Source organism: Anomaloglossus baeobatrachus, chromosome 1, assembly GCF_048569485.1.
Source record: "Anomaloglossus baeobatrachus isolate aAnoBae1 chromosome 1, aAnoBae1.hap1, whole genome shotgun sequence".
Taxonomy (NCBI): domain Eukaryota; kingdom Metazoa; phylum Chordata; class Amphibia; order Anura; family Aromobatidae; genus Anomaloglossus; species Anomaloglossus baeobatrachus.
Window position 1 is genome coordinate 561,335,111 of NC_134353.1, and position 17,321 is coordinate 561,352,431.

General features: G+C 43.5%; 1 protein-coding gene across 7 annotated transcripts in view; it reads left to right on the forward strand.

Moving 5' to 3' along the window:
* Positions 1–17,321, forward strand: part of NFIB (nuclear factor I B) — a 545,046-nt gene that overhangs the window by 413,383 nt on the left and 114,342 nt on the right. For all 7 annotated transcript variants that reach the window (XM_075316949.1, XM_075316952.1, XM_075316955.1 and 4 more), the window contains exon 3: positions 8,678–8,731. In XM_075316949.1, the coding sequence (XP_075173064.1) occupies positions 8,678–8,731 (54 nt within the window). The remainder of the gene's footprint in view (positions 1–8,677; positions 8,732–17,321) is intronic.

Consider the following 17,321-nt stretch of genomic DNA (forward strand, 5'->3'; position numbering starts at 1 on the left):
ACAACTGAGGAGAGCTCTGGCCTTGGCATCTCTCTTGATTGGGAATCCTGAGATCAGGGTGTTAAACAGTCGTTTGTTGCCTGCCAGCAAGCTGGGCTTCCCTACTGATTTAGGTTTGGCAGTGATATGGCTCTTCACCCTGTTGCCAGTCTAGCTGCCAAGGAGTCAAGACCAGCTCTGCACTTCCTGTCTTCCTCATTGTCCTGGCTGAGGATGGGACTGAGTGTGCCAAGTGCACGTTGCCAAGAACATATTCCAGTACTGGTCAGCTCAGAGCAGGCCAACATCACCTGGGCTGTTGACAATCAAAATGCTTCAGACCTTTTAGGATTTTAAAGTACCAGCTCCAATAATTAAAATACCATAATGGTGAACTGAAAAATAATGCAAAGCATTTTCTGGACCTATCTTATTTACCTGACCGTGCTAATAGAGAGCTAGTCACTCTCTACCTACAGAAATATTGCTAATTTTCTGCATCAGACAAAATTATTTCTGCATCGCAGTTTTTACCTTTTTTTTCCCCACAAACAGCAGTGGATGTGTCCAGAAGAAGGCTGGATACACCTTCAGCATTTTTTCCATTTTTTTTTGTTTTGTTTTTCATTCGCCAAAGGCTTTTTAGGGGGGCTAAAAACAATGCAACCAGATTTTACTAAAAGTCAATAGTAAGATATATAAAAATAATATACACAAAGACCTACATTTATCAAGCAGAGTATGCCAGCTAGGTGCATAAACTATGCCCCGAAAAGTCTCAAATTGTGCAAAAGCTTGAAAAAATTGCAAATTGTCTAAAATATCTGGACTGGCTGCTAGTCTCCCGACGTGAATGTAACTGCCTCATAGACACGTATGACATTTTGGAGTTTGGGTTGAGTACTCCACCGCTGTTTTGGACACAGCGGTCTGTACTAAGACCACAATTGGCGAATGTCTGAAACCAACCTCAGATGGAAAATGTCCTTAATCTTCACCAGCTCATGAGGTGTAGATTTTATTTACAGACTTTAGGACTGACTAAACCAAATCAAATTTTATGTTAATCATGTGCACCTATTAATTCATTTCTTGTAATTTATTCCAATGATCTTTGTTTTAAACATTGGCTTTTAAAATACTAGTTTTGATCAATTTGCCCCAAGGTGTTTTGACTTGTGACATTTTAAGGGTCATTAGCATTTTTCAAGACTACATGCTCTTGGAACTATTTTATGGCTATTTTTGTTATAGGTCTGAAGTTTTTTTTAGGCTTTAGTGTTGTGCAAGTTTAGTAAAGGGTGGACCTTTATTTCAGAAGTTCAGTGTAGATGGAAAACAGACCCTCCAGTATATTGCACAGGTTAGGTATAGATGGGGAGCTGATCCTCAGAATATTGCATAGATGCAGCATAGCTATTGAAAGAGATATGCAGAGCAGAGAAGCTATGGAAGGAGATGTGGGGAGTGGAGGAGCTAAAGGAGATGTGGGGAGCAGAGGAGCTATGGAAGGAGATGTATGGAGCAGAAGAGCCATGGAAAAGGAGATGTAGAGAGTGAAGGCGCTAAAGATGTGGGAAGCAGAGGAGCTATGAAAGGAGATATGGAGAGCTGAAAACCTATGGAAGGGAGCTGTGGGGAGTGGAGGCACTAAAGGAGATGTGGGGAGCAGAGGGGCTATGGAAGGAGATGCGGGAAGTAGAGGCGCTAAAGGAGATGTGGAAGCTGAATCAGTAAATTATTCAGATGCTTTGGTTTCTCAATTGATGTTGCCATTTAGCACATATAGCTGGATGAGATCCGACTCAGGTGAAGGGATCTTCCTGCTGACGACACAATTTCAGTAGAACAGTATATTCACAGGAATCGATAAGTTGGAGAAACAAACAGAAAAATGAATCAGAAAAAAAGTTTATTCCTAAAATACATAGTTTATTAAAGTACAAAGTTAAAAGATAAATAAAATTAAAAAAAAAAACCCCAAAAAACAAAAAAGGAGAGAAAACCCACTATCCAAAAAGGAGCTGGTTAGAAGTGAACCAGTAGGTGATATATCTGGATTAAGATAACTATATCACAATACTGGTTAACTTATGCTCATGTCCTAATATCCAAAGTAGTCATAAGTTACCACCACCAGATATACAATATCTTCCGGGCTATGGAGCGTGTGCTGCCCGGAAGAGAAACTTGCCTCTGATCTTCATTATACAGGATTCCTTCCCCCCTTTTTTCCCTGGTGTCCCTGTGACGTCAGGTGCATGGCTGTTAATCTAGCGCCTAAGCATTCTGATTGCTGTCCCTGCTTGCACTCTTCCGCCCTTCCATGGGCAGTCTTCAATTTTGCTGTATGCAGGCCTCGGGGAGTCACTGCGACTTCACAGTGCAGGGAAGAGACGGCAGGCAAAATGCACCTGACGTGAGATTTCCGGCTGTGCACCTGACGTCACAGGGACACCAGGTTAGAGAAGGGGAGGAGGAATCCTGTATCCTGTAATATGAAGACTGGAGGCAGGCTTATCCTCTGGCAGCACACGCCCCATAGCCCGGAAGATGGAAGATATAAAAGAGGATTTTTGCCAAACGACCCATCATCCAGAAGGCATACCGGTATGGCTAATTTCACCTTTACGGAACCTGTATGGCCATGTATGACTATATACAAGCTGATTGTTGCTCGTTTACCGGCCTGTGTATGTGGGCTGATGATAACTAATGGGAACAGAATGGTCTATCACTGTCCCCATTTCAAACACACATCATATGCGTACAGAGACAATGTGCTTCCGATAACCAAGATTTTTTTTCTTACATTTATATACAATCCGTTTCCCTTATCAGATGTGTGTTGTATCTAAAACCTTTTAGTACAGCAGAGCTGTGTTTTTCATTTGTGTCACAGGTACAGAGATCTGGGTTTTGTGGTGGTGAAGCAGCGGTGCTTCATCTGTATGTACACGTGGTTTACTGCATCACCATTACATTGATACATTCAATAAAACAATGTCATATGTCAGACTCTCAAGCTAGAAGGCTGGATACTCAGTGTTGCTACCATAGCCCAACGTAATCTGGCGGATATAATCCATAGACTCACTGTATAGTACATAGACTCACTGGCAGACAGACACTAAAGAGGCCCCTGAGTGAGAACAGAATATGGGTCCTTTCCAGTCCAAGAGCTCACCCTAATGCACAATTCCACCTGTTTCGCAAATGGAAATGGCCCTCCTTGCCTCTTGGACCCCTGTGTGACTGCACAGGTTGCACCAATGGTTTGTCCTCTCCTGCGTAGACTTCTGACTATTCTTTTCCTGCAGAGGAGTACTAGGTTTCCTAAGAGCTGCTGTCTTACATACATTTAAGCGTCAGGATTTTGAGGAAGAATCCATGACACAGCAATGCACAGGCACACACACTGAGATCCTAGGCCTTTCCCACACATTAGGCCACTCGAGAGAGCCATATGTATCAGTCACTCAGAGATCGCAGAGATCCAGCTGCTGTGTTTACAAAGCTATTGTAGCAAACAATTAATAAATGCTAAAGAAAATGCTGTCAGACTAGTATAAGCAGCCGTCTCAAGCACATGGGTTCAGAACAATAGGCTATTAAAAACGGAATGAGAAGGCATTTAAGGTCATCATAGCCTAAAGCACAAACGGCCTGTCAAATGTGGCGTGTAAGTTCACCTGAGAACTAACGAAAGGTAAAACTGAAGATGCACATGGACTTAGTTTGTAGTGCGCCTTCTATGTGAGGTTTATGATTTAGGTGTATCTCCTGGGATTCAGTGAATCTATTTTAACACAGGTGTAACATAAGGTCATAGTCATGAAATAAATAATATACTATTAAAGAAAAATACATGTACTTCCATCCATCCATGTAAACACTGCACTTTTAGATCACATGCAGCTGGTAGACCCATATTCACGAAGCCTATATAATAGTATAATACTGCAAAAATATACTGTACGTCTGGTGGAAAATACCTCTGTAACAGCATCCCATAAACCATAGTCATTCATACAGAATCCCACAAAAATATCCTTCAGATGCCTTTGTCTGAAATTGAAGGCATTCGGAGGTACAGTAAAGCCCCACAGAATTTGATGGGTTTCACATTGCAGCTCCAAACAACTCAGAGGTTGAACAAATCTATATGAGGCCGGGTTTTCCTACTTGACATGATTGGCTGAAACAGCACCACAAGAACAAAGAGTATAGGGCAGGTAATAGTTTTATATCCACCTGACATTTGATCCAATGGAGTAATCGAAAACGGAGCATAGTGGAGTGGAAGCATCTTTACAAGTAGAGGAATGGATGTCTGGTTCCATTGGTTGAGAGCATTTAATTCCTCATAGGGTTATGAAAAATTGCCAACTATTTTATGAGAGCAATACCTCTTGTAATTTTGCCCTGAAATGGTTAATAAGGCCTGGCACTCTTATCCTGGCCTAATTTACCTCTAGGAAATCTTGCTGCATTCCTTCTTTTTATGCCACCCAGACATCTGGAGGGAGCCTTTATTCCCTGGGAAAAAATGGTAGCCAGTGCCAAATCCTATACCCATGGTCTCTGTTTCTCTCAGGCTGCACATTTCTGTCCTTCTGGGCACTCCTATTTCGCAGCTGTTAAATCCAGCAATGAATGGATGCCTTGCAAAGGCAGATGGTTTCCTCCCTCTGTGCCCTTCCCTCAGCACGTACACGGACACACATGCAGGCTCACTTCCACAGCTGACAGTTCTGTCATTCCATGAACTGGCAGGTGGAGATACACAGACCACAATGCGGCTTAGACTGCGTATTTATGCCACACAGTAAGTGGGGCCATCCATGCCCAACCACTGCTCAACAGAAGACAAATCAGAAAATGACAATTCATACATTTTCCAGTTCGATATAAATGCCAGGATGCCAGTCTGATGTCTTGGACACATCCATATTGTACTTTATATGTTTTAGTTTTTGAGTACATAAGATACATTGACCTAAAATAAAAGATAGAAGAGTCAGAATTTGTAAAACCCTGCACCAGTAGACAAGCCACTGCCAGTTAGGGAACCCTCTTCTTTGGACCTTGGGTTCCATTATTATTCTTTAAAGCTCATTATACAGCTCTGTGATATTCTCACCTGTAATTCTCTCTATATTTGCCAGGTGGTCTAGGACCAGTGAAGGTTTTACTCACCCTCACAAATTACAGACTATGTAGCTTTTCAGCTCCTCAGTGGATCCAATGTTAAGCACAACGGCATCATTAATTTCACACCTTGCTGTTTAGATTATAGAAAAGGCGCAATCTTCACCTATGATCAGTCGAGGTTTTACAGTCAGCTATGTGAGCGGCCAGTCTGTCTGGTCCTGTATTATAAACATATTTTGGCCTACCAGGATAAAACGTCAGATTTGTGCCTTTTGTTTTTTCAACCTCAGCATATTATATTTATATTCTTCGTTGGCCAAATAGAAGGTGTGACCAGTGCATACAAATTAAGCACCAATGGAGGCACCAAGTGCAAGTACTAGGCTATGTTCACATAGGACGTTTTTGCAGCGTTTTTTTCCTGACCAAAACCTGACCAAAATTTTATGGCCTTATGTCCCCTGGGAATCATTTGCGGTTTGGTGCGTTTTTTGTGACGTTTTTACAGCATTTATTCTGTGATCTCAAGACAGCGAGGGTTCAAAAGTACCCGAGTCCTGGGCCTGGCCAGGATTGACCTGGAGCCGGCACTCGGGTAGTAAAAAAAAAAGGTAGAAATAAAAAAAAAAGTAAAGCAATCGCGCTATACTTACCAGTCTCTGGTAGATGCTAGAGTGTATGGGCTCCTTACAGGTATGACGTCATTCAACAGGCCCCTATAACATGGGGGCAGGGGGGAGAAGGATGATTGTAGTGGAAGGGAGAAAATATTGCTGCCAAGCTCACTAACCAAGCTGTTCACGCCCACTAAACCAGCTGGTCATGCCCACTAACCTGGAAGGAGCCCATACATTCTATGCTCAACCGTACCTGCTCACACGGCCCCTCCTACTTCCGATTGCACTCAATACCCTCATGCATATTATGCATATTATGATACCCAGCACAGATAAAGTCTACAGCTACAGGCTGCAGCCCCCAGCTGTGTGCTTGTCCTGGCTGTGTATCAAAATAAAAAAGACCCCCATGCTGTTTTTTAATTATTTAAATAAATAATTAAAAAAAACAAACAGCATGCGGTCCCCCAATTTTGATACCCAGTCAAGATAAAGCTCACAGCTGGGGGCTGGTATTCTCAGACTGGAGAGACCCAACCTAAAAATATCAGCCTGCAGCCGCCCAGGATTGTTGCATCCATTAGATGCAACAATCCCAGCACTTTACCCGGCTCTTCCCAAATTGCCCTGATGCGGTGGCAATCGGGGTAATATCAGGGATCAGCCCATAGCTGCGACTAAGCCCTAGATTGGTAATGGCAGGCATCTATGAGACACCCCCCATCACCAATCTGTAATAAGTGAAAATAAATAAACACAAACACCGAAAAAATCTTTTATTTGAGATAAAATACAAAAAGCACCCTCTTTCACCACTTTATTAACCCCATAATCATGCCCCTGCAGATCCGACGTAATCCACATGAGGTCCCACAGCGATTCAGCTCTGCTACATCTGAAGATTACAGCGAGCATCATAGAACAGGACTGCCCGCTGTGAGCTCCAGAGAATGAATGAGCCGCATGATCAGCGGTCACTGGCGATACCTGTGACCGTAAAAAGCCTGAGTGAAGTCACCACTGAATGAGCGGTTCATTCATTCTCTCTGCACTAGACCCGCAGACCAGGTCTGTGATTGGTTGCAGTCAGACTGCAACCAATCACAGTTGAAAACAGTGCATATGTACTGAGCGGGGAAGTGGAGGAGCTGCGAGAGCATACAGCCGCCCCAGTGATTCGGTAAATATAGCGCGCCTGCGCCAATCCCCCTATCCCCACCATCATTTTTAAGTGCCGGCCAGATACCCTGGATCAATTCTACGCCTAACCGGGTTTTTTATTAACCCAGTTAAGGGTGCTTTACATGCTGCGACATTGCTACCAATATATCGTCGGGGTCACGTCGTTAGTGACGCACATCCGGCGCCGGTAGTGACATCGCAGCGTGTGACACCAAGGAGCAACAATCAACTATCGCAAAATCGTCCAAAAACCGTGATCGTTGACACGTTGCTCCTTTCCTTAATATCGTTGCTGCAGCAGGTACGATGTTGTTTGTCGTTCCTATGGCAGCACACATCGCTATGTGTGACACCGCAGGAACGACAAACATCTCCTTACCTGCGTCCACCGGCAAAGCGGAAGGAAGGAGGTGGGCGGGATGTTACGTCCCACTCATCTCCGCCCCTCCGCTTCTATTGGCCGGCCGCTTAGTGACGTCGCAGTGATGTCGCTATGACGCCGAACGCACCTCCTCCTTGATGGAAGGATTGTTAGGCGGTCACAGCGACGTCGCTGCACAGGTATGTGCATGTGACGCTGCCGTAGCGATAACGTTCGCTACGGCAGCGATCACCAAATGTCGCACATACGACGGGGGCGGGTGCTATCGCGCTCGACATCGCTAGCAATCGCTAGCGATGTCGCAACGTGTAAAGTACCCTTTAGGGTATCTGCGAGTCCACCTGTCACTAGGTTGAAAAACCGTGGCAAAAGCGCTGAAAAGAATTGACATGTTCATTATTTTCATAACACAGCAAAACCGGAGGTGGTACACAAAACCATCAGGAAAAAATCCTGGAGATGTTTTGTGTGCGTGCATGACATTTCAGAAATCTCATGGATTTTGCTGGGACAGTAAAAAGGAGCATTTTATTAGCATGGATTTGAATAAAACCAAGGCAAATTCGTAGCTAAAAACGCTGCAAAAACACCCAGTATGAACATAACTTAAGGGGGTGCAGGGAATCATTCACTTGGGTGAGTTGTGCAAGTCACAGCTCCTATGATATGTTTGTTAGCATAAAGACCGACTGCTGCAGACCCACGAGGTGAAATGTCAATCAGTGGAAAAGCAGAAATGGGTTGTCATGCCGTGCAGCCAGATGAATTCAGGAAAGCAAGAGATATATTCAGCAGATTACATGCACATGGCTGTTGTTGGTTCCTGAAGAAGGAGCATGCTAGCTCCGAAAAGCGTAGAACTAGAAAAATAAAATCTGCTGAATACATCCTGAATACATCCAGCAGTGCGGCATGACAACCTATTTCTTCTTTTCCACTGATAAATATGATATGTTGAAAGTCTTGGGACTGTATCCACAAAGTCCACAACTTGCATTTCTAGCAGGATATTTGTGGGCTCTCGCTATAATTAACAACTAAATATAGAGTCAATGAGCAGCAATAGTAATAGCTCATTTGCCATTCTTGCTTTTGTCTTTTTTTTTTCTCTTTATTTTGCGCCGAATTAAAGGTTTGAATTCTGTCATGTGAAAGAGTAATTAATGTGAAAGTCTAATTATGCAAAGCTTCTTATACAATGTAATCAACTCATCGGTACCTAGAAATCTACTCAACATGTTTGTCTAGCAAAAAAGGGAAATTACGTCTGCTCATCCACTTTCAACTGTTAAATGTTCTGAAGGGGGGAAAACGTAATACTTGTTAAACACAAAACACCTTTTTTTTCTTGATTTCTTTACAGATCCTGGACAATCAGGAAGCCCAAGCCACAATGATCCTGCCAAGAATCCACCAGGTAAATATAACCCCTGCAAAATTTACATTCTAACAATGCCGGAGAACAAAAGTCGTACTGTGATAGCTGTAAAGTGTATAATTGGTCAGCAATCTGCTTTGCATAGGCAATGGGAAGAATCAGGACAAGCAGTTATTATGTTACCGCTTTCATTGTAACCGATGCTTAGCTGCAACTTCATTAACATTCACTTTCTCTTGGGTAGTTTGTAATCTTGACTAGAAGAAGCTTTCGACAAAACATATGAAAGGTCACATCCCATTTCCTTTGGCCATATGGTCTGAAGCATTCATATGAAATGCAGGTAAATGATCGTGTTTCTAAAGGTAGCCATGTACCTTCAATGGCTCGCGATCAAACATTTGTTCTGCCTACACCTATCCCTCCTGAAATCCCCATGCGTGCATGGCTTTTCTAAGATTGCATATATTTTGAAACAGGAGATGGAAGCAAGCCTTGTTAGGCACTTACACAGTTTATCTCCCTAAGGCTATAAAGTATCGGCTGATGAAATTCAGCCTGCCAATCCTTCTTTTCCCCCATATTATTTTTGGGGAGATTATCAGGAATTCACCATATATCAGATATTCAGTTGGTCCACTGAGGTCTGCTTATTCAACTGACTTGATAAAATGTGTGTGGAGACCTTAACATATAAAGATGGCCAGCAGTTACCCCGGAAATGTTTTGTTAAAGAATTTGTTTTTATCTTTAGCACTTTATCTGTAGTTTTAACTCTTCAGCACTGCTTTGTGAGTATAATGACTAAAGGTACCGTCACACATAACGAGATCGCTAGCGAGATCGCTGCTGAGTCACCGTTTGGTGACGCAGTAGCGATCCCGTTAGCGATCTCGTTATGTGTGACATCTACCAGCGATCAGACCCCTGCTGTGAGATCTCTAGTCGTTGCTGAATGGTCCAGGCCATTTTCTTCAAAGGTGATGTCCTGCTGAGCAGGACACATCGCTGTGTTTGACACTGTGTGACAGGGTCACAGTGACTGCTGAGATCGTTATACAGGTCGCTACTGGGACCTGTATTATTCCTGCATTGCTGGTAAGATTTGACTGTGTGACATCTCACCTGCGATCTCCCAGCGACTTACCAGCGATCCTTATCAGGTCACATCGTTTTCGGGATCGCTGGTAAGTCGTTGTGTGTGACTGGGCCTTAAATGATTGTCCTCTGCTGACATTGACACAGATCTGATAGCTGGATTTTAACCTGTCCAATCCTTTTGTTTTACCTGTGAATGCACCTGCATTCATTTGTTCAAAAAGTGCATGTATACACCACTAGATATGAGCGAACCAATGGTTCGGGTTGAGAAACTGACCTCCCAAAAAACACAGTTTGGGTTCAAAGTTCGAGTGAATTACGAGTGCAAACCACTCAAGTGAGCAGCACTGTGCTTGGGTATGAGTGATGCTCAGCCCTGTGCAAGCCACGTGCAGTGTTTGAATGGCTCACACTGGGGGCAAAATCAGCATTATCTGAAGTGATGTGTACACACATAAAAAAATAAATAAAAATTGAACACCCCCCCCCACGCTCCCCCAGAAGTGATGCTTATGGCTAGCTACATAGGGGTACAGAAACAAACTGCCATTACTGACTTCCTTTGAGGTTTGGTTCAAGTTAGGGTCACAAACTGAACCTTATCTAAGGTTCAAATGTGCCCTCCGAACCGAACCTCCAAATGTTCACTCATCTCTATAAACCAATTTTTTTTTTTTGTATATTTTTACGTATTTTTATATTTTTCTCAGCTGATATGAGGTAATGAAGTAATCATGCATCTGATACATATGATGAATTCAGTTGCTGCTCTTGTTTCAGTTTTCAAAAAAAAAAGATGCAGCATAGTAACATATTATAGTTACAGTGGCAAGTAGACGTTTTGGCACCCCTGGTCAAAATTACTGTTGTTGTGAACAGTTAAGCAAAAAATACACTTAAAAAATAACCTTTAATGAGTCTCTTTAAAAAGAGGATTCATCATACCTCTATAAAAACAGTATCTGTCACAGAGTATGCTGTGCTATGGTGCCCACTTCTTTCAGAGGGATCAAAGCACTCCGCCACAGGATATGTATATAAAACTGACCACCAAGCCGCAGATTAAGTACAGATCCATTCGCTGACAACACACCAGGGAACAAAATTGGCTAACCCCACTAATGTGTTGTCCATACAAATATGCAGTAGTCCTTAAATAGGGGACCAAAGCAGACAAATACCCAACCTGTTGGTCAAGTAATAAACATTACCTTTCTGACCAGCAGGCATCAGTGGTTCAGAAAAAACAGCGGACAGTTCCAGGTGCAGCCTGGATGATGTATGCTGTCACCATTTGCAAACCCTTGTAAGGTTTCACAACAGGAACCTACATCTCCGCATTCAAGCTCCCCTGATGATTATGGGACATATGAAACGCGTCGGGAGAAGGACAGTAACCTATAATCTAGAGGGATCCCAGGTCTAGTTTGAAAGGAACTGTGGAGACGCCTATAAGGATTAGGAACTGTCCGCTGGATGATTGTGGAAATTGAGTGCACCTGCAGTGGTGAGATCGTTCCATTTATCTACATGTATAATTGTTCCGGTGAATTGTGGTATCTAGGAGCATTGACATGTTTTTTCTGAACCACTGATGCCTGCTGGTCAGAAAGGTAATGTTTATTACTTGACCAACAGGTTGGGTATTTGTCTGCTTTGGTCCCCTATTTAAGGACTACTGCATATTTGTATGGACAACACATTAGTGGGGTTAGCCAATTTTGTTCCCTGGTGTGTTGTCAGCGAATGGATCTGTACTTAATCTGCGGCTTGGTGGTCAGTTTTATATACATATCCTGTGGCGGAGTGCTTTGATCCCTCTGAAAGAAGTGGGCACCATAGCACAGCATACTCTGTGACAGATACTGTTTTTATAGAGCAAAATCACTTTGTCCAGCTCACCTGCTTCTTGCCAGAGACCGCTTATCCAGGACCGTGCACGGAAAGGAAGGTAGCAGAACTCATATCATGGTTAGAAAAAATCCAGCAACCAAGTCCATGGAAAAATCTTCATTAAAACTTCATTTTTTATTCATCAAAACTTATAAAACAGTCCATGTTATTACAACTGCCCCACTAGAGGACGCGTTTCGAACGACCATGTTCTTAATCCGTCTAATTCTTTTGAGAAAAAAATGGACTCATTAAAAAGGGGCTGAAACCCCAACATGAACGTCATTAACCAGTGAAGAATTTAGAAGGTGCAGCAAAGAAGTTCTCCTATTAACCCTGCATGTCCAATGTCCTAGAGAAGACTTCTCAGTCTCCTACGGCCCTAATTCCCATTTAACCAACATTTAGTTTGTTAAATTATTTTTATTTTTATTTTATATATTTTCAATTCTATTTTTAATTTTTGTATTTTTAAATATTTCATCCCATCATTCTATCCCTCTATCACTAAATCTCCCAATCAAAAAGATCGTAAACCAATTCAGAGGAAAAAAGTCAGAGGAAAAAAGTCCCCTTATAGTAGAATTTATTTCTCTAGAGATTCTTTCTATATTATTTTCCATAAACTTCTAACAAACTTTTAATGTAGCCCTCTTTTTTTTCTCAATAAGAACAAGGACACTGGAAGACACTACACATCTTATTCTTGTCCGATTCTATATCCAACAAGATACAAAAAATACAAGAAATACAAAAAAGCACAAGAACACTGCAGAGAAATCCACAAAAAATCACAAAAAATCACATTAAACACGCTACTCCTCCTTAGTATGCATATAACACATCATTCCTCCTATTCAAACCCATCGGGGATCTGGTTCCCATCAGGAAAATCCACTTGATCTCTCTGTGCAACAACAGCCTCTTCAAATCACCTCCTCTTTTAGGCAACTTAACTTTCTCAATCGCGTTTACCTTCATATCTGTTAAATCCCCCGCATGTACATCCCGAAAGTGTTGCGACACTCCAGACAAACTCCTGGTTGTCACATTATTTGCGTCATACACATGTTCCGAAATTCTCCTCCTTAAGGGACGCGAAGTACTCCCAATATATTGTAGTCGGCATGTTACACAGGAGATCAAATAGACTACATAATCTGTGCCACAGTTCATCATAGAATTTATCTCATAATTTTTACCTTGACTGAAAGAAGAAAAACTCTTAGCACCTTGCATAAAAAAACAAGAACCACACGATTTATGTCCGCATTTATAGGATCCTTTTGTTGGAAGCCAATTCCCAGTGGCTCCCTCCACTCCATTCACATTAGACCTATTCATGTGATCACTAGGTGACAATAACGCATTCAAAGCCGTATTCCTTTTAGACACAAACTTAACTCCTTCTTTCAAGATTTTAAACAGTGTCTCATCAGTTGATAATATCGGTAAATACTTCTTAACCACATGTACCACTTCATGATAATCTTTACTGAATTTTGTGGAGAAAACCACTGGCAATTTCGACCTCCCCACTACTTCCTTTGCCTCCAAATACTGTGCCCTACTTTTCAAATTAGTTTTTTCTTTAGCTTTTTCCAAATTATCCCGACGGTACCCTCTGGCCACAAATCTTTCATCAATGATTTTACATTCTAGTTTATAATCCTCTTCACTCGTGCAACATCTTTTAGCCCTTATGTACTCACCTGTTGGGATGTTCTCAATAATATGCCTCGGGTGACAACTCCCTGCATGAAGCAGAGAATTTCCCGCTGCAGGTTTTCGATATAATTTGCATTCTATCATTCCCATGCTAGGATTACCATTCATGTTCATGTCCAAAAAATGTATCTCTTGTTCCTCATGCTGGTGGGTAAAAAATAAATTATGAGCATTATTACTGATATAAAATAAAAAATCCTTTACTCTATCTTTCTCCCCTTTCCATATGATCAATATATCATCTATATACCTAAGGTATATAGCCATATCCTGTGAAAAAGGATTAGAGTGATTAAAAATATACTGCTCTTCCCACCAGAACATGAATATCCCTGCCAAAGAGGGTGAAAATTTAGAACCTATGGAACATCCCTGCAGCTGGACATATCGATTATTCAAGAATGAAAAGTAGTTATTCTTTAATAAGAAATTAGTCACTTCCAATATAAATTCTTGTAGGTCAGATGTATAGCCAGAATACCGCACGAGCTGATTCTTCAGAGCCAGAATCGCAAGATAGTGTGGAATTGACGTATGGACTGTTTTATAAGTTTTGATGAATAAAAAATTAAGTTTTAATGAAGATTTTTCCATGGACTTGGTTGCTGGATTTTTTCTAACCATGTTTTTATAGAGGTATGATGAATCCTCTTTTTAAAGAGACTCATTAAAGGTTATTTTTTAAGTGTATTTTTTGCTGTATACAGACTTATTGATCTATTAATACCATACCAGTAGCTATATTGATTGAACAGTTAAGCAACTTGAAGATGAAATGATCTCTAAAAGGTATAAAGTTAAAGATAACACATTTCCTTTGTATTTTAGGCAAAAAACTAAATTTTATATATATACTAGCTGTAGTACCCGGGCGTTGCCCGGGATAGTAACTATCTCTCTGTCTCTCTCCCAGTCTCTGTCTATGTGTCGCTGTCTGTCTGTCTCTCTGTCTGTCTCTTTCCTTGTCTGTCTGTGTCTCTCTGTCTGTTTCTATCTCTGTCTGTATTTGTATCAGTCTATCTGTCTCCATCTCTGTGTCTGTCTGTCTTTCTCTATCTCTGTGTCTGTCTTTATGTGTGTGTCTGTCTGTCTCTCTCTTTCCCCGTCTGTCTTTGTCTGTTTCTTTCCCGGTCTGTTTCTTTCCCGGTCTGTCTCTTTCCCAGTCTGTCTCTTTCCCGGTCTGTCTCTTTCCCGGTCTGTCTCTTTCCCGGTCTGTCTCTTTCCCGGTCTGTCTCTTTCCCGGTCTGTCTCTTTCCCGGTCTGTCTCTTTCCCGGTCTGTCTCTTTCCCGGTCTGTCTCTTTCCCGGTCTGTCTCTTTCCCGGTCTGTCTCTTTCCTGGTCTGTCTCTTTGCCTGTCTGTCTCTTTGCCTGTCTGTCTCTTTTCCCGTCTGTCTCTTTGCCAGTCTGTCTCTTTGCCCGTCTGTCTCCAGGTCTGTCTCTTTCCAGGTATGTCTTTTTCCAGGTCTGTCTCTTTGCCCGTCTGTCTCTTTGCCCGTCTGTCTCTTTGCCCGTCTGTCTCTTTGCCCGTCTGTCTCTTTGCCCGTCTGTCTCTTTTCAGGTCTGTCTCTATGCCCGTCTGTCTCTTTGCCCGTCTGTCTCTGTGGCGCCCCTGATCTTGTCAGACACCACAGAGTACTACACCCATGCTGGGACAGTGCTTCCAGGTAATTCCAAAAGGCCAGAATGAGGTGTGTACACACAGACACATAGCAACCAGGTCTCCCACACCTTGAGAGGGGACCGTTGGGTAGCCCTGAAGAGGTTAACTTTCCATTCTCAGCAAGGGGTGTAGTGGAGAGGCTGGGAGCTAAGATGCAGTGGCAGACAGAAAAAGGAGGAGGAGCAAGCCAGTCTGGGGAGTGTACAGAAGTTGCTGAAGGAAGCAGACGTACAACCACACTAGCCAGACCCTGCTTGTGTGGTGGCTGTTAGCAGGGGAGTACAGTGATCAGAAAGTCAGCCTGAAAGACACCTGAAGAGAGGCAGTCGAGTACGGGGATTGCTGGTAACTACGCACGCACATGGAACAGGTCCCTAGAGCCAGATATCAATCTACTGATCTGCTAAACCTGTCGGTAAGGGGACTAACGGTTCCTCACCAAAGATACAGAGCTCGAGCCTCAGCAGCAACAGGGGGACCCACAAGGAGATAGGGTCAGAAGCCATCTCACCAGGTCCACGCTGCCGGCAGACGGGCCAGAAAGGGAATGAGAGGCAGTAGCAACTTTCCCTGGATGAACCCCACAATATTGCAAGTCAGGGGTTATCCGAAACAAAACAAGTGCAAGGAAGGCGAGTTAATAGCTACCCTCAGAACGGCCTGGAGGAATTCCTGGTTCCACCTGGTGTGATCTCAGCATCGCCCGGGTATCTCACCAACCAACTAAAAGTGAGTGTGACGGGAGTGTACAACAGAGCAAAGGATGGACGAGGCCGAGGGACGATCCAACAGGTTTATTCACAAGGACACTGGAACAGCACACGATAAGTCCACGTAAAACAGATTCGGGGGCCCTTCCCGACAATCCTCGGACCGGATAACAAAGTAATCGTCCTTACAGTAGTCCAAAGAGTTCCACACAATCCCACGGGCCACTGATCTCCAGTCTGTAACTGTCCATACACCGGCTCTAGGATCCAGCCTCAGCTATTCCCTCCCAGAGGATCAATCTTCCTTCTTCCAGTTTCACACAGACTGACTGAATCTCCCAGGTAAGCAGAGTTTACACTAGTTGGACTCTAGGCCCACCTCCCCCTACTCCCAGGGATGGAAGTGCCTCAAGAGGATATAACCTTGCATTTTAGGGGGTGATTACCTACAACAATAGAAATGTACACAGAAGTAGTTCAAATAAGACAATGAACCCAGCTTGAAATAGGAATCTGTACAGCATATACAGTGAGAGGGTAAATTACATCTTCACAATCCCTCCCCCTCCCAACTTGTGTACGTACTAGGGACCTCTACAGGTCATTGGTTAAGTACACACAGGCAGAGCGTTACTTACATGTGGCTTCATGCAGCCACGAATTGGCATCGTAGCTCTCCCACATCATTGCCCAGGAGAACAGCTGCAGGCAGACCACCCATCACCCCAACCACACATCGCCTGACCCCAAAACCAAAGTTCAGATCCACAGTGGCTGTGGGAATAGTCCTCCATTGTCCACCAGCCAGTTCAATAACAATCCCAGGTCCTCTATGGATTGCCTCAGGCCGAACCACTCGGGGATCAGCCAGTGTGAGGAAAGCACCCGAGTCACAAAATCCAACAAGTCTCTGTCCATCCAGCACAACCTCCTGCAAGTGCTTACCTCGATGAGCAGAAGTCGTCATAACTGCGGGTCGCACCCCGTAAACTCCTGGTGGTGCAACATGGGGGGCTGAGTCACTAGGCCAGTCCTCACATAACGGTGCCACATCTTCCTCCATGGCACTGGGCTGTAAATAATTAACAATCCGATTGGGTGCAGGATCAGTCCTCATTTGAACAGCTGGGCAGGAGACTTGCCGATGCCCTGGCTGTCCACATTGATAGCATCTGAGCTGGGTCTCCCTCCATCCAAGGTGTCCTCTTGGGTAAGGGGTAGGGGAACTTGGAGGCCGGCTCCCACCTGAAGGTGCTGTAGGGGTTTGAGGATGATTCCTCCATGGCCTGGCTGGGCATGAGGCCTGCAAATGCCCGGGATGCCTACAAACATAACACCTGCGCTCTGTTACTTCCTCTCCCCGGCGTATTCCAGAAAGTGCAGTAGAAGCAACTGGAGGCACATTAACACGGGTATCAACATGTGGTGGCTTAGAGGAACGGGGAACAATGGGGACAGAATAACTGGGGGCATCCGGTGTTGTGGAGCTGTTAGGCGTCTCTCCATCCTCCAACAGAACCCTCCACTGAGGCTTGAT